The following is a 21,001-nucleotide window of genomic DNA, read 5'->3' on the forward strand; positions in this document are numbered from 1 at the left end:
GGAGTTACCCCCTAGGTCTTTCGAAGCCTGCACTCCCTTTCCCTTGGTGACCCCTGACCTCAGGTCTCCTTCAGTTCTGTGTCCAAAAGAGTTGCTTCGGGAACCGTCTCGCTCCACATCCTCGAATCTCCCAGCTAACCCCATGGTTTTCCTATTCCAGCGGGGGCTGGCAGAAGCGGTGACAAGGCACTTTTTGCAAGGAATGGGAGGGGAATGAACAGACCCCAGCGCGTTCCAGCGTGCGATCCGTTCAGCACAGGCGGTGGGGGCGCCAGGCTGGGACTTGGGTGCGGTTCTGGCTGCTGTAGCGCCCCCGCTCCCGCCCTATCCTGTGGGTTTGGCAAAGCATCTGGCAGGGGCATTAAGGCCCATTAGCAATGGCGAGGTTGCTGGGAGCCGGGGCGTCGGGGTGGTGGTGTAGCAGGGAGGCCTTCTCAGCTGCCGCGATCTTACGAGCAGGTGGTCTGCACGTGCGGGAGGGGTTGGGGGTGGGAGGGAAAGGGGAGAAGGAGGTTCCCGGCAACAGATGGCCCAGGCAGGACCCGGGCTTTCAGACAAGAGGGTGGGAGGGGGCTGGCCATCTGCACCTGGAGGCTGTCCGCGAGCTCCTCCTCCCGACCCAGCGCAGAGAAAAGAGCTGCAGAAGGGGAGGGCTGCTTTTTATTCAGACGGAAGGTTCAAACACCCCTAACACAGAGAGGATGGATGAGGAAAAGACAGCTGGTCGAGGGATGAGGGAGGCAAAGGTGAGGACTGTCTCCAACTAACACCCCTCCCCTCTCATTGGCCAGATCTGTGGGAGACCAGAGACACAGGCGAGGGACTCCCCTCTAGATGAGTCTGCATCTCCACTCGGCGTGCAGGGTGCCTGAAGCCCTCTCAAATGTTGGCAGAAATAAATTAATCCCTGGAGTTCCTTGATGCCCATTTTGGGGTGGGGAGAGCAGGATATGGGAGTGTGAAGTGGGGAGTTCCCTAGCCCCAGGATTCCCCAGTCTCCAGCGTAGGGTGCTAGGCCGTACTGGGAAGCCCAGAGAGGCGTCCCCAGACCGGAACAGAGTGGAAAGGATGGCCCTCTACTGGCCGGATTCCCCAGAGGGAGCTGTCTCAGGGGTCTGACCAGACTGCCCCTCTGGTCAGGAGGCTTCAGGCAGTGGCTGAGCCTGGCGACCGGCCCAGTAGCGGTCGTAGGTGTCCTGGAAGAGGTCCCGGCAGTCGATATTGGCGCGGAGGCGGGCGCAGGTCAGGAAAGCCCCGGCCAGCTTGCGGTGCAGGGCGTAGGTCTCCTCAGGCGGTGGGCGGAGCCGGTGCTGCAGCAGCACCGGGATGAGGCCCTGCACGCGGCGGGCAGTATCCCCTGCCCCGAAGTCATAGGAGCCCTGGGTGGCAAAAGGCTCTCCCAGGATCATCACAGCCTCCACGTGGGCATCGGAGAATGCCTGGGGGTGGGGAAGAGCAGGGGCATAGCCCTCCGCTTAACCCAGAACTAACAAGCAGCTCTCAGCTCCCTCACAATGTCCAGTATGAACAAAAGCCCCAGACTCCTTCCAGACCCCCTGGAAGGCAAGCAGCCCCCAACTCCTCCCAAAGGAAATGGCCTTTCACTCCCTCTCAGAGCCTCCAATGCACAAGCAGACCTCACTCTGTAGACCAGAGAAGCAGGTTCCATTCCCCCACTCGCTTCCTCCAGAATAGGTTAACTGGTGCCCATTTTCCCAGGGTTCCTGAGGCCAAGCAGCTTCCATTCCCCCCACTCCTCCACAGAGCCGCCAAGTATGGATCAGCAGCTTCCCATTCCCCCAGAGTTCCCCAGTGACTTAAGCAGCCCCCATGCCCACCCCACCCTTCCCACAACAGATGCCATACTCTACTCCCCCAGTGACTCCCAACCTTGGTTTCAAAGCCTGTGAGGAATTTGAGGTCCTGGGATTTCTGAAGGACCCGGTCTCTGTCTCCATTGGCTGCAGCCATCACCACCTGGTTAAAGGGTGTGGGGCACAGGGTCAAAGGCTCTGTGAAGTTCAAGGGTTCATGGAGGGGTCTGGGGAATTGGAGAAGGGAGATAGCACCCACTTTCCTTCTCATCTGCCTAGGGCCTCTCACCTAGAGCCTCTCCTGCCTTGCCTCTCCTTGCGCAGCTGTGTCTCAAGACTGTCCTAGAGCCTGGGGAGTAGGGTGGTCAGGGGTTCTGCCCACCTGGCTGGGAACTAGGCAGTGAAAGAGCACAGAGGAAAATAAATGTCAAGTGCTGCTCACGAGTCCAAATACTCATGTGGCCAAGGATGGAACTATAACCCAAAACTGCACCCAAGGTTGTCACTGGGCCAACTCTGGTCACCTGGTCTGCTGTTGTCTGCCTCCGGCACTGGATTTGGAGCCCTGAGATAACAGGAATCCCAGATGGGTTCAGTCCCATGTGGCACAGGCTCTGGCACTCAGGAGACCTTTAGTGAACTTTTGTTGAGCAAATTAGCTAAACACCCCTGCAGCCATGAGTGCGCACCAGGAGAGTCGAGGGTACAAGGACAGACAGACAGAAGCTGCCTTGGGTCAGTCCCAGCTCTGCCACTTGCTGGCTGACTCTGGGCAATGTGCTTTGTCTCAGGCCTCCGACTTCTCATCTGTTAAGTGGGGATGTTGGAATTATGTTCCTCATGGGGCTGTTGTGAGGTTAAAGGAGGCGATAGCTGTGCGGTGCTGAGCACTGTGCCGGCATGGAGGAAGCACCATAAATATAATCAGCTACTATTATTATTAAGAGGTGGGTGTGAGGGTCCTGACATCACACATGAGCAAACAGGCTCAGAGTATGCGGAAAAAAGGTGAGGAATGGAACCTGGGAGATCCCTTAACCAGTGAGTTGCCCTTCCTTGAGAGGAAGGGGTACAGGATTAAATCTGTCGGTTCCACTCTGTTTCGGCTTCCATGCCCAAGCTTGTCTGGCCATCTGTGAGGCCTATATGGTCCTTGGGGGCCAGTGTGACACGGCTTTTTTAAATTGGAAAAGAGTGGGGAGGTGGCAGGAGAGACATGCCAAATAGTCTGGAGGCAGGGTGGGGTAGGGGCAGGGCATGAGATGTCCCAACTACCCAAGTGGCCTGCAGAGGACAGGCCCCAAGAGGCCTGTATATGTGGTGGGAAGTGGGGGTTACCAGCCCATCCTTCCTGTCCCTACCTCAAGGATGGTCCCACCATGCCCAGTACCCAATCCAGAGCCCTGGGCCTTGCCCCAGACACCATTCTTCCTTTCCCACAGCCTCCCTGGGCTCCCAGCTCCTAGTCTTAAAGACCACTCGTTATTCAGGGGGCGTTTCCTAATTCTGACTGTGCCCCTCTCCTGCTCAAATCCCTCCTATGGCTTCCCTAGGCACCCATATAAAGTACAAGCTACAAAGCATGGCTTCTGAGACCCAGCGGGATTTGGCTCCAATCTCATTGCTGGCTCCTCCTCTGCCCTCCACCTACCCGCCCAGTCAGAATATGAACTTCATTTTGGTCCCCTAGGACTTTACTTCTCAAAGTGTGGTTCCTGTACCTGGGCGTGTGTTAGTGATGCACCGTCTCATGCCTCACTCCAGACCAGAAGCCACGTGTCAACAGGGCCGTGGGGGGTGAGGGGGTTTCACGTACACATTAAAGTATGAGGAGTGCGGCTTTAATGGGCATGTCCCTTCTCATCTCTTAGCTTTGGTACTTGTTGTGGATCTGGAATACCCTCCTAGCTTCTCCCTTATTGGTCTCCTCATCCCTCAGGTCTCAACTCTGATAGCTCCTCCCTTAGGAAGCCCTTCCTGACTCCCTAGGCAGGCCCATGCTTCTCTGAGCTCCCTCAGTGCCCTGTGCCTCCCCATCCCAGCCCTGACCACTCTGGGTCTTCACTGTCTGTTCCCCCATTGGACTGTGAGCTCTTTGAAGGTGGGGACTTGGATTGGGTTGGTCATTATTGTCCCCAGTTTACCCAGAATAGGGCTGGGCACACAGGTAGGATCAAAGAATGTTTGAATTGATAACGAAGTGATTAGAAAACCTAGGTTGGATGTCCAACCTCACCAGTTAGTGAGATGGTATTCTGTGTGGCCTCTGAGACAAATTGACCCAAGTTAGTGGGAGGAAGCACTTCCTGAGGACAGAGCAGCTCTGTAGGAAGCAGCCTGCCAGGGAGGTACGAGAGGGCAAGGCTGGACACCAAGATCCGGGACAGTGTGGGTTGTGGGGAGGCGAGAGGATGGCCTTCATGGGCCAATCTCTTAGGAGGAGGCTAGTTAGGGTTGGAAGCATGGGCTCTGGACACAGACCACCTGAGTTTGAATCCCAGGTCTGCTGTGACCTTGGGCAAGTGACTTAACCTCTCCGAGCCCCAGTTACTTCATCGGTAAAATGGGGCTAAAAATGGTCCTGACCCCATGGAGTTGCTGAGTGCTTTAAGTCAGTTATCATATGTCTAGCACTTAAAACAGCACCTGGCATTAAGTGCTGGTATTTGTTAGCTGCTATTAGTATTACTATTATTTCTTATTTCTTAATTCCAGATACTATGTTTCTCCTTCTCACCCTTGCCTCAGTATCCGGTTTGAGCCTCGGCCCTTCAGACCACAGGGTTGGGGGGACTCACCTCAATGTAATGGTCTGTGAATTCGGTCCCAAATTCTCGGCTTGCACCAAAGTCCAGCAGGGTCACCTGGGAACGAGAATGGTGAAAGAGATGCTGGGAGTCCACCAAGGCTCCCCGCTGTCTATTGGGGGTGGCCTGGGTCCATCCCTCCCTCCCTACACCCTGTCTCCTCCTGCCAGAGTCCCTGCCTACTGTCTCCCTGGGCTCCTAGCCTCTGGTCTCCACAATTCTAAGTCACCCCCACATGAAGCTGAAGGGACTTGGCTTTTATTTATTTTTTGGTCATAATTGTTTTTTATAATAATGTGTTTTAGGCACAGAAAAAAAACCCAGAGAATAAAATATATAGAAGAGTGAACAGAAATCTCACCACCCAGCTTAAAATATAAAATAATACCAATCCAGGTAGGGCCTCCGCCCCATGTCCCCACCCTCTCTTCTAGGGTTACCACTTTCTTGAAATTTTTATTAAATTATTATTCCCTGAAATTGCTGTGTGTGTATTTCTACATTTTCTACATGTGTGCACCCATGAACGAGCCATGTTTTCTGTACTTAAACTTCATATAAATATTATTTATGGTGGTTATCCTGAAGCTTGTTCCTTGTGCCCAACGTGGTTTGGTGACTTATCCCCACTGCCGTGTGCAGCCCTGGCGCATTCTTTCCGTTTCCCACTACTGAGTAAGGACTTTGCTGTGTGGATGTATCACAGTGCACTTATCTGGTTGATGAACATTGTGGGTGCTTGTGGGTTTTGCTATGAAAACAGCACTTAATGAACATGTATGTAGGAGTTTTTCTAGGGCAGTGGGGTTTGGATTATTGACCACAACCCACAGTATGAAATTCAGATTATGCTGGGCACCAGTGCCAGTGCCACATAAATATAAACGTCAAACAAAAGCGTCTTGATATACTATAGCTCCCTTCCACCTGTGACGCACTGATACTTTCTATTCTATGCCTTTAAAATAAAAAAATGCTGTTGAGACCCAATAAATTGACATCAGGACTGGGAAGTGCATCACCTCCCAAGGCTGGAAAAACCCCTCCCTGGGTGTCAGCTTAGGAGGGGTGCAGGGTGTGTGTGCACTTGGGGCGAAGGCAGTGGCAAGGGACTGTGGCTGGAGACTCAGCGGGGCAGCTCCACCTCCAGCAAAGGGCTCAGACTTGACCCTGCGGGTATATGGCGCTGTGGAAGGGATGGTGGGGCCAGATCTGTTTGAGAAAGATCCCTCTGGAGACTGAACGGGGACAGACCACGCTGGTGAGCAATTTGGCCACCGTGCACGCTGAGAGTCTTTCCAAGCAAACTCATGCCCAGGCCTGTGGGCACACCGTGTGCTTTGCCAGGAGTGCTTTTCCCTGCTCTTTAGACGGCCATCCTCTTCTCATCTTTCTCGTTTCAGCTTTAATGGCACTTCCTTCGGGAAGGTTTCCTTGACCCCACCCAGACAGGACAGCCACTTCCCCTGGCTTCCCGTTGCCCCCAGGCCTCCCCATCACTGACAGCTCTGGCCTGTGCTACCCTGCCATGGTGCTAATTACTCTAGGTCCCCACTCTCTGCTGATGGGTCCCCTACCGGACCACGAGCTCTGAGAAGGTGAGGATCAGGGTGGTCTTGGTGTCATTATCAAGAGGCAGCGGGGGCTTGGTGTGTTCTAAATGAGTGACAAGTGTGGTAGTGATGACTAACTGCCTTCCAAAAGTTATGTTCCCTCTTCTATACCGTCACACTGCCAGTAGGACGCCACTGCCTAGCCAGGAACTCCATTTCCCAGCATCCTTTGCACCTAGAGTGGTTGTGTGAACAGTTCTCATTATCAGAATGGTAAAAGGAAAGATGCGTCACTTCTGGTCAAAGCAGTTAAGCAGAGAATTACACTCTGAATCTCTCTCCCTTCCCTGGACGGCACAATCACCGAAGGGGAGGAGTCTGGGTCTCCACATCACCACAGGGAGGAGGCCTAGCCCGCCTGTCACGTGAGTAGTACTACTATTAGTAAGCTACTGAAATATTGGAAAATATCGGTCACAGCAGCTGATGTACCCTGACACCCATCACAAGGAACCAACCTGATGACTGGAGGCATCATACAGGAAGTTGGCCCAGTTGGGGTCCGTCTGCATGAATCGGAACTCAAACAGCTCCCGCAGACACAGCCGCAGGAGCTGGAAGCAGATCTGGGGTGGGGAGAAGGAGTAACAGATCCCTCAGAGTCATCTGCCCCTGTGAAGCCCTCAGAGGCCTGGGGAGGCACAGTGGGTCTAGCTGACCCTGCTGGCTCTGCCTGGGGCAGCACCCTCCCTGCTGTCCCACAAGACCAAGTACCTGGTTCCGGATGTCCTGGCTCAGGCTCTGGCACTGGTCCAGGGGGACCCCTCCGACCAGCTCCATGCCCAGCACCCGTGTTGTGCAGAGGTCCTTGATCACTGCCGGCACCCGGAAGAAGGGGTCATCAGCCAACAGCTGCCTGGGGCAGAGAGGAAGGGAGGGGATGGGCCATGGTGTGACAGGCCCCTGTGGCCCAGCTCCAGGCCTCTACCTCTGAGAGGTCCTCCATGAACAGTCTGTGTCTTGCCTTCCCTTCTCTCCTTTTGCTTCTGTGTGCCCTGAGTGATGGTCAATACCCGGCAAGACTGACATTTATTCAGACATTTTATTCATTCATTCATTCATTCAATAAACATCTCCATAAGGCCTACTCTGTGTCTGCCCCTCAGCCAGCTGCTGGAGACCCAGTTACCACTTCCCTACTGGAAATGATATCTGATTGCCCCGTGATGAGCTCAGTGTATGAAGCTCCATAAACATTACTTTCTCATCAACTTATTAATTCATCCAAAAAACAGTCACTGATACACAAATCTCCGAGTCCATAGTGATACTCACTAGCTGCTCCTTGGAGTCAGGACTGGGAACACTGGTTAATTAAGGGAAAGCATCCTTCTCAGTGTCTGTCCCTGTGCTGGACAATGCTGAGGACAGAGCAGTGGATGAGGCCCAGGCCTGCCCCTTCCACACACCAGAGACCATACTATAGCAAATAGACAGATAGATTGAGCTAAGTGTGTCAACGAAAGATTTGGGAGGCAGAGAATTATGAGGGAGGCCTCTGGTTGGGGAGCTGTGGGATGGCTGGAGGAGATAAGGTGGGTAGCAGGGAGGTGGGGAGGGGTCAGGGGAACTGATACAGGTTTTATTCTAAGGATACTGGGAATCCTGTCGGGGGGGCTTCCCCCTGATCCCACAGGGAGTGTGCTCTGGCCCAACCCAATTTGAACCTTCCTCCTCCAGGACCTGCTCCAGGCTTCAGGCTTCAGGCTTGTATTTTTGTCCTTGTTTATAAAATCTCTGAATTTTGAACCACTCCTGGTGGGCTAGGCCCTGCGCCAAGCATTTAATCAGCACAATTCCCTTTGCACTCCCCTGTGAGGACACTCTGCCAAGGCCACTATGCATATCCAGGCCAGCCATAACGTTAAGGGAGGACCTGGGGCTGAAGCCCACATCTTTCTATCCAGGCCCACACCCCAGAACATTGCCTTGTACTGCCCTTTCTCTTACTCCGTACTTAACGGAGCTTGGCTCAATAAACACGTGGGCTACACTGTGGAGGATCTCACTGAGTATAATTAATTACTGCCTATCACGGTGCTTCTAAGATGCGACCACACTGTTCCTGGTAGCTATAGTTCATTCATTTTCACTGCTGTATGATATTCTCCTGATGAATATACATTACTCATTTATCAACCCTGCTGGATGAATTTCATAATTTGGGTTGTTTCTAATTTGACTTGCTACAACGAGCATTCTGGAAAAGTCTGGTGGTGTATACTGCCATCAGCAACCCTGGAGTACTTAGCCAGGAGGGCAACTCTTCGGTGTTAGGTGAATATCCAGCCTTAACACACGATGCCACTCTCTTATCCCAAACCCTTATCTCAATATCTCTTCCTGCCCACGGTATACAAGGGATGCTCTGGAGCCCCATTCTCTTTGACCCTTGACACTGTCGGATTGCTCAAGCTTTGTCAGTGCAGCAGGTGTGACCCATTTTGCGACTAAGCCTGTTGACAAGATCATCGCCCCCTTGACTGAACGGTTACCCAACCCATTCCACAGATGCGAAACCGACACTTTGAGAGAGGAAGTGACACGACCAAGCTCACAGATGACACGGAGGATAAATGAAGTAACGAGTGAAGGGATGAACGGATGAACAAATGGATGAAGAGGAAAAGAATTTGCCAGCCCCACCAAGACTCCAGTTCCGACTCAGCCTGGGAGGGAAGGAAGGAGGGAAGCTGGAAGGAAGAGGTCCTTGAGAGGCCTGCAGGGGGGCTCAGCTCACCTGAAGTTCTGGGCAGAAGCCGCCTCACGACGGTAGTCACACTCCCAAGCCAGCTCCTGCAGCAAGGCCTGCAGGCTCTGCTCGGCAAACAGGCCTGATGAGGGCAGCCGTGTCAGCCAAGGAAGGCCACAGCCTGTACCCTCCCCCCACCTGCCCAGCCCCACAGGCTCCCACTCATGAATGTCTTCCCTTGCCAATCCTGTCTCTCTGTCTCTCTCTCGCTGTCTCTCACTCCTTCTGCTCCACGCCTTTTACCCCATTGTCTGTCCACACACCTCCCCTCTGTCCTCATACAACTGTGGGCTCTTCTCGGGTCTGTCTCTTTCACAGGCATGCACACCTGTCCCTAGGCATTTCTTTCCTAGTCACACACACCACCTATTCTGTCTTTTTCACACTCTCTCATGCTCTCTTAATCTTCTGCCCCTGCCTTTCCCTCCCTCTCACACACACACATACCCTGCTCCATCTTCTTCAGGCTCTTTCTCAAAAGCTTTAACACAAACGTGAGGTCCCACTTACACTCTCTTCCTGCTTCTGTGGCTCTTTTTCAGTCCCTCTCTGCACACCTTCTGTGTGTCTGTTTCTGAATTGCAGTCTCAGCTTCTGTCTGTCTCAGACTCTCCAAGTTTGTTTTTTCCTCACACGCTTGTACTCTGCGCTCTCCCTACCTTGGTGTCCCTTCCTTCTGTCTCAAACACACATTCACACACACAGGCACACCCTGCCCGAGCTGGTGCTCTCTGACTTCTGGCATCCAGCCCCACTTCCTCTCTTCAGGGTACCTGTCCTACAGTGGGCACCTCACCGTCGGGCAGGGCCACGCTCATCTTGAGCACTGCCAGCAGGTTTTGGACGTCGCTCTGGATGCTCTGGGCAACACCCGGGTACTGCAAAGGGAGGAGTCAGGGGAAGTTGGGAGCCACTGCTCTGGGACAACAGGGTGCCCACTGCCACCCATCCAGGTTCCCCTCTCACCTGGATCTTCACGGCCACTTCCGTCCCATCCCTCAGCATTCCCTGGTGCACCTGCCCAATAGAGGCGGCAGCAAAAGGCACCTCCTCCAAAGAGACCACCTTGGCCTGCCAGTCCCTGCCAAGCTCTTCTTCCAGAACTCTCTGGGGAAAGTGGTGGTAATGATCATCACTATGATTATAGGCAGCTGAGCTCATTCCCTGTGCTGAGCACATTACAATAACTCCAGCACTCACCACATGCTGGGCCTGGGCTAGGCTGTTGGCTGCCCACTTTACAGATGAGGAAATTGAGGCTTAGAGAGAAGTCTCTCAGTCAAGGTGAACCAGGCACTGGCAGACTGGGAGGCCCAGCCCAGCTTGGTATTAACTCAAGTTCATGTGATAAATAAGTTAAAATTTATAGAAGGCTTCCTGTGGGCCAGATCCTGTTCAGAGTGGCTCTCAGGCCCTGGCACTTATAGGAGCAGCAATAAGTGCCCAGGGTCACATGGCAAGCGAGCAGAATGGAGGTCAGCAGGCAGGTGCAGGATCCTGGATGGCACACCCTGACCCCATCATTGGAAGGGGAGCTCGTGTCTTGTACACTCACTCAGGGCCGGGCACTGTGCCCACCTATTTACAGACACACTCTCCCTTAATTTAAAAAAATGGTAATAATAACAGTTAAAACTTGCATGTCACTCATGGTGTGTCAGGGCCCTTTGAGTGTGTTCTTTATGCTAATTTATGTGACCCTGTGATGCGGATGCTACCATCACTATCACCATTTCACAGAGGAGCACACTGAGGCACAGAGAGGTCAGGCCGCGGGTCTGCAATCACACATGCAGGAAGTGGCAGGGCCAGGGTTTGAACTCACCAAGCCTAACCCCTAACACAGCACTCGCTGCTGCTTTAACAGCTCACTGAGCCTGCCAGGGACCAGACTCGGTGCTCTATACCACCCTCATTTCATCATCACAGCAATCCTATGGGGAGGTGCTTCGGTGATCCATTTGATGGAGGGGGAATCAGGTCCAAAGTTAGTTAGGGAGTAGAGTAGTAAAGCCACAAGAGACAGGCAGGCAGAGCCCACCTCCCTGGTCAGCCTCCCCTCACTGGGCACTCACCAGCATCTGCCAGCGGGGCATGAAGTCGGCGCTCTGGCGGACCCGCTCAAAGATGCGCTGCAGCTGGGGGCTGATGAAGCTGTTGTCTTGGGAGACAGGGGCACAGGGGACAAGGGAAGCAGTGAGGGAGGAAGCAAGGGGGGCCCCTGTGGGGGTACCTGAGGGTGGGGCTGGCTGGTGCGTGGGGTAGGGTAGAAGTGAGGTCGGTGGTTGAGGGTCATGCTGTACCCTGGATGCTGAGCATTTGGCCAACCTTGAGGGCGGCCCCCCGAACAGTACACAAGGTCTGCACAATCCTCTCCGCATTGGCCTCTGACAGGAAAGGGCTGGAGCCGGGCCGGGAGCCGCCCTCTGGGGTGGAGAGAATGATCATTAGTATTACAGCCACAAAAATAGTCAGTATAACACCACTACACACCCACCGGAATGGTTAAAATGAAAAAGACAATACCAAGTGTTGGCAAGAATGTGGAGCAGCCTGACCGCCAACACTGCTGATGATGGTGCCGTGCCACACACCCTTTGGAAAACAGTGGCAAGTTTCTAGTAAAGCACACACCCATGTCAGACGCTGTTTCTCTCCTAGGTATACCCCAGAGACATGCATAAATGTGTCCACTGACAGATATTCCAAGAAGAGTCATTGCAGCACTATTGGTAACAGTCCCAAACTGGAAACATCCCCAGGGACTGTCAAACATGAATGAAGGACCTGTGGAACAGTGACAGAGAGACCACTACAGTGTGGAATAAACACCTATACCCACTCACGGCAGCATGGATGCCTCTCCCACACAGAACTTAGGGGTTAGAGAACCTGATATATAGTAATATGAATGTTATTTGTCCCTTTTCACTCTCCTTCTCCCACAAATGTTCAGTGGAGTTTCCCAGATGCTCCAAGACCTGTGATGATGCCCTTGCCCTGACGGCTGATGAAATGTGTGTATGCATGCTTGTGTTTCAAAATTTTCAGTTTTAATCTCTAATACAGTAAATATCCATAAATTAACCCACATAAACAAGCTCTTTGGGGTCCTCATTCTATTTTTTAACAACTTTATTTTTATTTTACTTTATTTTATTTTATTTTTAGAAAGAAGGGAAGGAAAGGAGAGAGGGAGAGAAACATCAATGTGTGGTTGTCTCTCACACTCCCCCATACTGGGGACCTGGCCTGCAACCCGGGCACGTGCCCTGACTGGGAACTGAACCTGTGACCCTTTGGTTCACAAGCGCGCACTCAATCCACTGAGCTACACCAGCCAGGGCTTAACAACTTTATTGAGAGATAATTCTCATACCATATAATCCACCCACTTAAGGTGTACAATTCAATGGGTTCTAGTCATCAAGAGTTGCACAACTATCAGCACAACCAATTCCAGAACATTTTTATCACCCCAGAAGGAAACCCCTTCCTACTAGCAGTCACTCCCTGCCCTGGTTTTCTCCAACCACTTCCCTCGAGCCCCAGGAGACCACTAATCTACTTTCTGTCCCCACAGATTGCCCTATTCTGGGCATGTCATGTAAACGGAATAATACAGTATGTGGCCTTTTGTGTCTGGCTTCTGTCACTTAGGATAGTGTTTAAGACTGATCCACACTGTAGCATGGACCAGTACTTCATTCCTTTTTTTAAAAAAGAGATTTATTTATTTATTTTTAGAGAGGGGAAAGGAGGGAGAAAGAGAGGGAGAGAAACATCGATTGATTGCCTCTTTTTCACCCCCAAGTGGGGAGCTGGCCCGCAACCCAGGCATGTGCCCTGACTGGGAATTGAACCTGCAACCTTCTGGTTCGCAGGTCAGTGCTCAGTCCACTGAGCCACACCAGGTAGGGCTCATGCCTTTTTATGTCTGAATAATATTCCATTGTATGGATATAACACATTTTTTAAAAAATTCATTCCTCAGTTTTAAGAGTGTGTAGGGATCCCAAGACCAAAAAGTTTGAGAAATGATGTTCTACAGTTTCTTGATCTGGGTACATAAGTGCTGTGAAAAGGATATGTACACGGGTCTATATGCAAATTACATTAATATTCAATAAAGCATCAATACACTTATTTTATTTTAAAAAGTTATTGAGCTCTTTATTGAGGGCTCTCCCTGTGCCATGGAGAATTCTAAGTGTCTCTCTGGATCCTCTGGCAGAATCCCCATAATCACTCCAGGAAGTAAGAACTACCAAGGCCTTAATTTTCAAGGTGAGAAAGCAAGAGATTCAGAGAGGTACACTGCCTGGCCCTGAGTCACACAGCACAGAAATGGCAGGGCACAGTATAGACTCAGTCCGGCCTTACCCTAAAGCCGAATCCTCCACCTACCTCCAACTTTTTACTTTGAAAAAACCCCAAACAGACAGAAAAGTTGCATCATGAACACCTGCATGCCCAATTCAAACATTTTAATATTCTGCCTCTTCTGCTCTGTCTGTGTATGTGACCAAACACTTACTATTATTTTTTGCTGACCAATTGCATGGCATTGCACTCAACCTGTGCTAAAAATAAGGATATTCCCCTACAGAATCACAATATCATAATCACACCTAAGAAAATTAACAGTTTCTCTAATATCTACTATCCAGATCTTCCCAATTGCCCGCAAAAGTCTTTTATAGTTCTTTTTTTAATTTTTTTTTTTTTTACTTTTCAACTGCAGTTGACATTCATTATATTAGTTTAAGGTGCACAGCTCAGTGGTTAGACATTTATATAACTTACAAAGCCACTACCCCGTAAGTCTAGTACCTACCTGGCACCATACATAGCTATAACAGTATCACTGACTGTATTCTTAATGCTGCACTTTACATTCCCGTGACACAGTTATTTTTTTCAAATTGACATCCAATCACAGTTCACACATTCCATCTGTCAGCTAGTATTTCTCTAGTCCCTTTTTAATCTAGAATGGCCACCCCTATCTTTGTTTTGGCACCCCTATCTTTGGGTGGCCATTGACTTGTTGGGGAATCTTATCCAAAGAGGCTGATCTCATTCCATCCCTGCTGGACCGGGAGCTCCACCGGCACTCCTATTTTCAGCCTTCATCTCCTGCTCAGAGTCAGAACTCAACTCTGGAGGGCTTACATTTTTTTTCTCAAATAATCTCAATGCATCGGGACCCTGACAGGGTTCCCATCCTTCACAGTGACCCCCAGAGGTGGGTATATTATCACCATCTCCGTTTTCCACATGAGGAAACTGGGGCTCTGAGGGGTGAAGCCACTTGCCCCAGGTCACACAGCCAGGCCAGGGTCCAAACCCAGGTACTGTGACTAACTCACCTGGCTGGAAAGATCCTCCTGGCAGGGACTTCTTGGCCACTTCAGCCAGCACTCCCAGGCCCAAGCCCACAGCCAGTCCTGAGGAGTGAGAGAGGAGCCTGAATGCCTGCTTGCACAGGGTGTTCCTCCCACCCACCCTCTCTCTGCTGTCTCTCTCTAAGCACACTTGTCACCCAGCTCTTTGCAGCCAAGTCTTTGTGTATCTTTGTCCCTAACTCTCACTACTGTCCCTGCTTGGGGTTCCCTTCAAAGCGAGGCTGTCTCTTCCTCTATCCCTCTCTCCAGGCCTGTCTCCTGTGGCAGCAGTTCTCACCCAGGCTGCACATCTGAGTCACGTGAGGAGCTTTCATACATACAGCGCCCAGGTCCCATTCCTGAGGTTCTGATTAAACGGGCCTGAGTTGAGGCCTCAGAGTTTGAATTTTTATTAAGCATCCCTGATGATTCTTGTACACGGCCAAGGATTAGAAGGCTCCAAAATGATCTGTGACTTCCTATGACTCCTGTGTTTCTGTCCACACCTCCTCTTCTTCGTGCTCACCTTTCCTGTCAGTTACTTCTCTTTCCCCTCTCCTACACTTGGCATCTCTATCTAGGCCTCTTTCTCTCCATTCCGCCTTTTGATGTTCTTGCTGGCTGACTTCCTCTGCCTCCTCTTGTCTCCTTATCCCTAAAGGTATGCCGAGTCTTTCTGACTCTTTCACTGTCACCATCCCTAAGAATAATCATAGCTGGCATTTTCTGAGCACTTTCTACATGCCAGGAACCATTTCTAGTACCTTAAATGCTTTAATTCATTTTGTCCTCACACCGTCATGAGGTAAGTTTTATGGGAAAGCTTCCATTTTACAGAAAAGGAAATCGAGGCTCAGAGAAGTTAAGTAATTCATCCAGAGTTATGCAGCAGAATCACTCCTCGAACCCTGGGCAGCCTGGTGTCAAAGCTCTAAACACTGAATTTAACTTCCTCTTTATACTGTGAATCATTGTCTTTGAAGCTGGAACCATGATTTGCAGTAAGAAAGACATTTGCATTATAACTGGTAGAGACCAACACAATATATAATGTTTCATAAAAAATATTTTCCCTTACTCTACAGGCACCCTCATCTTTTCCATTCTATTCTTCTTCTTCTTTTTAAAGATTTTATTTATTTATTTTGAGAGAGAGGGAAAGGGAAGGAGAAAGAGAGGGAGAGAAATATCAGTGTGTGGTTGCTTCTCGTGTGCTCCCTACTGGGGACCTGGCCTTCAACCCAGGCATGTGCCCTGACTGGGAATTGAACTAGTGACCCTTTGGTTCACAGCCTGCGTTCAATCCACTGAGCTACACCAAGGCTATTCTTCTTTTTAATGATGGTTGCACCCACTAAATTATTTCATGCAGATTGTGACCTGAATTGTAAATTCTGCTGCTAACCTGGGGTCACTTCACTTCACTTCCCTTAGCCTCCATGCCCGCATCTGTAGAATGGAAATAAACAATTACTGACTCGGTGCAGAGGGATCACACATATGGGTCCTTGCACATTCTTCCAAGTTCTCAATAAATGTTACCTTCCCCTCTATTTCCTTCGGTTTTGCAGGCCTTTGCTTTCATTCTCTTTTCATCTCTCCCTCCTGTCTGTCTCTGATTCACCCTCTTCTTTGATTCATTCTGTAAATGTTGCTTCCTCTCATCTAGGTCATAGTCTCCCACAATCACACCTACCCCCAAAGTTAGCCAAGCGGCTGATGCGGGAGGCAGGCACTTTGCGTTCTCGAGACCGGTCACTCAGCTGGAAAATGGGGAGAAGGTCTGAGGGTGGGAAGGTGGGTATAGTGCCCAGGGAGTACAATCAACCTGCCACCACACCCTTCCCCAAGCTCAGGGGGCCAACTGCCTTCATGGAGTGTTGCTAGGTGGATGGAAGGCAATGATACCTGGGGCCGAGGTGTCTTCCTGAGCCGGGCCTCCCGGGCCTTGGAAATGTCCTCCTCACTCAGACCTCTGCCAGGCCCACCCTGATGAAGCTTTTGGGCCCAAGAACACCCACATGGCCCCTGCAAGAGATGTGGACATTGGCAAGAAGAAGAAGAAGACATGGGGTCTACCTGACCCTTTGGATTCCTCCCTGCCCCTTTACTCACTGGCGTTATAACGCCTCCCTCAGGCTCTTCCCCTTGGGGAACTTTCCCCAGCCTCTTACCCAGCAGTGGGGCCCAGAACCCAGGGCCCCACAAGGTAGACCAAGAGTCCGGCCCAGTTGTCCACAGGTCCCCCGCAGTAGGCCCCCAACCTCCAGCCACATCGCCTGGGGGAGAAGAGGAGGAATTACTCGGGTAGGAGTGGTGGGACTGACTTCCCTGCTTTGCTCCCCACCCCAAGCGCTCACATGCCTCCGTGTTCACCCTAAGATTCCCACCTAGCAAAGACTTCCTCCCCCGATACAGGTCCCTCTAGTTTCTCCTGGTTCCCTCTCTAGTTTCTAGGAACCTATAGTTCTTCCTGCTCAGCTCCCAAAACTGACTTTCCTTCGTCTCACTCCCTGCCGTTGCTAAAGTCCTTCCCCGTGGCTAGACACCCACAGATTCTCCAGGGCTACCTCTCTACTTCTCTGATCACCCCTGGTCGCTAGGCACCGCCTTCACCTATGTTGCTAGGTACCCACAATTCCTCTCCTGTACTCCCCTACCCCGTTACTAGGTACCTCCCCCCGTTGCTAAGCACCCGCTGCTCCCGGGCTACGGGTCCACAAAGCGTGGGGTCCTCTTGCACTTCCTGGAGTCTCACTCCGGACAGCTATCCAATGACAGAGCAGCAGCTCGCTGACTGGCAGGAAGAACTCCTTGCTGTGCGTGGGGGGCGGGGCCTAAGGTTGGGCGTTAGGATCCGTGGAGGATTGTAGGGGCTACGGCAGGAACACACGCATGCGCTTTTATGCCCTTCCACTCATCTCAAAGTGCGTGTGTGCAGCGGACTTTTCTGTTCCCTACACCGTTTTCTTTGCAAACAACTCTCTCCCTTACAAACTCCATTCGTGTCCTCTGCACGAACATCTTGCGAACCCTCTTTCTTATTTCTACCTCCAGCAGGCTCAAGATCTCTCCTTCGAACACCCACCTTCCCAGCAAACATTTCCCATGCACGTGGAGCCCCTTCACTTTGCACACGCACCCTCTACTTCAAACACCCACATCCTGGCACCCAGCCTCCTCCCTTGCACATATAAACCCCCTTCCTTACACGCCAATTGTCTCCCTCTTGCACCCTCGACCCTCCCCGCTGTAAACAAGCTCCCTCACACTCAGCCCCTTGCACACTGGGTCCCTGTTCCTTCATACTTCTTGCTCTCTCCGCTCCCCGCCCACCTGCAGGATGGCCTGAGTGGGACTCCTCTGTTTCCTGTAGGCCTGACATTTCCCAGAACACACTCAGCCAAGATTCCCAGTTCTGAGTCAAGATCCTTGGCATTTCAGAACACCAGCTCCCAGCCCATCTGGGTGTGTGTGTCTTGGGGCGGGAGGGATGAAGTGGGGGAACAGGACGGCTTAAAGTCACCCCCCCCCACACACAACAGGCTGACTCACCCCTCTTCTCACAGTCTGGAATAGAAGCAGCTGGCTGGGTCCTGTCTCTCACTGCTGGGAGGAGGATAGGACGCCTCCCCCACAGAAACCCTGGCTCTGTCTAACCCCTATGTCAGGAATGAGATCTCCCTGTCTCTTTCTGTGCTGTGACCTCAGAAGAGCCTTGACCCTTTCTGGACCTCATTTTCCCAGCCTGACTGATGCCCTACAGGGTCTCTGATAGGACTTCTCATTGGTCTGTGAAAAGATGACTCATTTAGAGCCCTGGGCCTGTGCCCAATGCCCCTCCCACAGGTGACTCAATTTCAAGACAGAAACCACCCCCTGTCCCCTTCCAGACATAAGGGTATGACTCAGGATCTGAGTGATAGCTCACTCTTGAATGTAAAAATATTTTAAAAGTACCTATGACAATAACTAATTTACAGGACTATGGCACATGGTGCCAAGCCTTGTGACACATGCTTCACATGCATGAGGTCATACAAACAAAGGCTACAGGCTAGCAGACCTCTGAGCCTCAGCGTCCCCATCTGTAAAATGGGGTTTTGGCATCACCTCTTGCTCAGTGTTAGTGAGAGAGAGATGTAGTGAAATAGTGTAAAGAGCTCAGGGCCTGGCACAGAATCGGAGAGCTATACACAAGAGAAATTTCTTATGGAAAAATCATTCTTTACTAATTTCTATTAAGCACTTACCATGTGCTTTTCTAGGCACTGGGGACAAAGCAAGGAACAAAAGCAAAAATTCTTGCCCTTTTGGTCCTGGCTGCTAGTGAGGGGCACAAAAAACAAAATAAATAAGTGCAGGCATACCTCGTTTTATTGTGCTTTGTTTTACTGTGCTTTGAAGACATTGCTTTTTTTTTACAAATTGAACTCTGTGAACACCCTGCCTCAAATAAGTCTGTGAACACTGTTTTCCCAATAGGCTCAGATGATGGTTAATATTTTTATTTTTTATTTTTAAATATATTTTAATTGATTAGGCTATTACAGTTGTCCCATTTATTTAAAGATTTTATTTATTTATTTTTAGAGAGAGGAGAAGGAAAGGAGAAAGAGAAGGAGAGAAACATCAACGTGTGGTTGCCTCTCACGCACCCCTTGCTGGGGACCTGGTCGGGAACCCAGGCGTGTGCCCTGACTGGGAATCCAACTGCAACCCTTTAGTTTGAAGGTCTGCGCTCAGTCCACTGAGCTTCACCAGCCAGGGCAGTTGTCCCATTTTTTTCTCTGCTTTGTTCCCCTTCACCTTGTATCCTCCATCCCACCATCATTCCCCACCTTAGTTCACGTGCATGGGTCATACATATAAGTTCTTTGGCTTCTCCATTTCCCATACTATTCTTCACCTCTCCCTGTCTATTTTGTACCTACCATTTATGCTTCTTATTCCCTGTACCTTTTCCCCCATTCTCTCCCCTCCTCCTCCCCGCTGATAACCCCCCATGTGATCTCTATTTCTGTGAATCTGTTCCCGTTCTAGTTGTTTGTTTAGTTCGTTTTTGGTTTTTTTTAGGTTTGGTTGTTGATAGTTGTGAGTTGGTTGTCATTTTACTATCCACAGTTTTTGATCTTCTTTTTCTTAGATAAGTCCCTTTAACATTTCATATAGCCCTGGCTGGTATATCTCAGTGGATTGAGCACCGGCCTGCGAACCAAAGGGTCACGGTTCAATTCCCAGTCAGGGCACATGCCTGGGTTGCAGGCCAGTTCCCAGCAGGGGGCGCTCAAGAGGCAACCACACATTGATGTTTCTCTCCCTTTCTCCTTCCCTTCCACTCCCTTCTCCTCTAAAAATAAATACAAATATTTAATATAGTAAGGGCTTGGTGATGATGAACTCCTTTAACTTGACCTTATCTGGGAAGCACTTTATCTGCCCTTCCATTCTCAATAATAGCTTTGCTGGATAGAGTCATCTTGAATAGAGGTCCTTGCTTTTCATGACTTGGAATACTTCTTTCCAGCCCCTTCTTGCCTGCAAGGTTTCTTTTGAGAAATCAGCTGATAGTCTTATGGGAACTCCTTTGTAGGTAACTGTCTCCTTTTAAGATTCTCTCCTTATCTTTAATCTTGGGCAATGTAATTATGATGTGCCTTGGTGTGTGCTTCCTTGGGTCCAAGTTCTTTGGGACTTTCTGAGCTTCCTGGACTTCCTGGAAGTCTATTTCCTTGGCCAGATTGGGGGAGTTCTCCATTATTTTTCAAATAAGTTTTCAATTTCTTGTTCTTCCTCTTCTCTTTCTAGCACCCCTATGATTTGGATATTGGAATGTTTAAACTTGTCCTGGGAAGTTCCTAAGCCTCTCCTCATTTTTTTTGAATTCTTGTTTCTTCATTCTGTTCTAGCTGAATGTGTATTTCTTCCTTCTGCTCCAAACTGTTGATTTGAGTCCGATTTCCTTCCCTTCACTGTTGGTTCCCTGTACATTTTCCTTTATTTCACTTTGCATAGCCTTCACTTTTTCCTTTATTTTGAGACCATACTCAATCATTTCTGTGAGCATCCTGATTACTAGTGTTTTGAATTCTGCGTCTGATAGGTTTGCTATCTCTTCATTGCTTAGTTGTATTTTTTCTGGAGCTTTGATGTGTTCTTTCATTTGGGCCATGTTTTTGTTTTTGTTTTTGTCTGGGAGCACCTGTTACATATAAGGGGTGGGTCCTTAAGTATCACCAGTGCAGGGCAACCCAGGTCACTGAGTTGTGGCACTGTCTGTGGGGGAGGGTTCTGAGAGGGATCAATGCCGCTTGCTCAGCTCTCCTGCCTTTCAGTCACTTCCCTCACTACTCACAAGCAATTTAGGCCCTTTGGTGCTGATTCCTGGGTGGGTGGGTTTGTGTGTGTTCTAGGACCCTGTGGGTCTCTCCAACAAACTCTCCTGTGAGGCTGGGAGTTTCTATCCCTGTCTCAACCCCCACAGATTTTTTCAGTCAGAGGTTTTGAGGCTTTATTTCCTCATGCTGGAAACCTGGGTTGTGCGGTCCATCTTACTCCCAATTGTTCGTCCTGGTTTATCCGCACGCAAATGTGGGACCGCCTGCTCCACCTACTGCCGCCTTACCCA

At 50.5% G+C, this 21,001-nt stretch overlaps 1 protein-coding gene across 1 annotated transcript; it reads right to left on the reverse strand.

Annotated features, from left to right (window-relative positions):
- Positions 1-646: 646 nt before the first annotated feature.
- COQ8B (coenzyme Q8B) lies at positions 647-17,041 on the reverse strand. Its single transcript, XM_045185581.2, has 15 exons — positions 16,944-17,041; positions 16,548-16,652; positions 16,282-16,401; positions 16,070-16,136; positions 14,359-14,436; positions 11,290-11,412; positions 11,062-11,147; positions 9,953-10,093; positions 9,783-9,864; positions 8,975-9,068; positions 6,949-7,090; positions 6,693-6,800; positions 4,613-4,678; positions 1,891-1,977; positions 647-1,439 (listed from the first exon to the last, which is right to left on the reverse strand). Exons 2-15 carry the CDS (start codon positions 16,647-16,649, stop codon positions 1,137-1,139), a joined length of 1,599 nt encoding a protein of 532 aa, XP_045041516.2. The 5' UTR covers positions 16,650-16,652; positions 16,944-17,041; the 3' UTR covers positions 647-1,136.
- Between the last annotated feature and the right edge of the window lie 3,960 nt (positions 17,042-21,001).

Source organism: Desmodus rotundus, chromosome 12 (genome assembly GCF_022682495.2).
Source record: "Desmodus rotundus isolate HL8 chromosome 12, HLdesRot8A.1, whole genome shotgun sequence".
In the NCBI taxonomy this organism is placed as follows: domain Eukaryota; kingdom Metazoa; phylum Chordata; class Mammalia; order Chiroptera; family Phyllostomidae; genus Desmodus; species Desmodus rotundus.

Coding starts and splice junctions, on each gene's coding strand:
- COQ8B (XM_045185581.2), bottom strand. CDS start 16,649: ATGTGGCTGGAGGTTGGGGGCCTACTGCGGGGGACCTGTGGACAACTG. Junction 16,402..16,547: donor GTTCTGGGCCCCACTGCTGG/GTAAGAGGCTGG, acceptor CATCTCTTGCAG/GGGCCATGTGGGTGTTCTTG. Junction 11,413..14,358: donor AGGAGGATCTTTCCAGCCAG/GTGAGTTAGTCA, acceptor TCTCCACCCCAG/AGGGCGGCTCCCGGCCCGGC.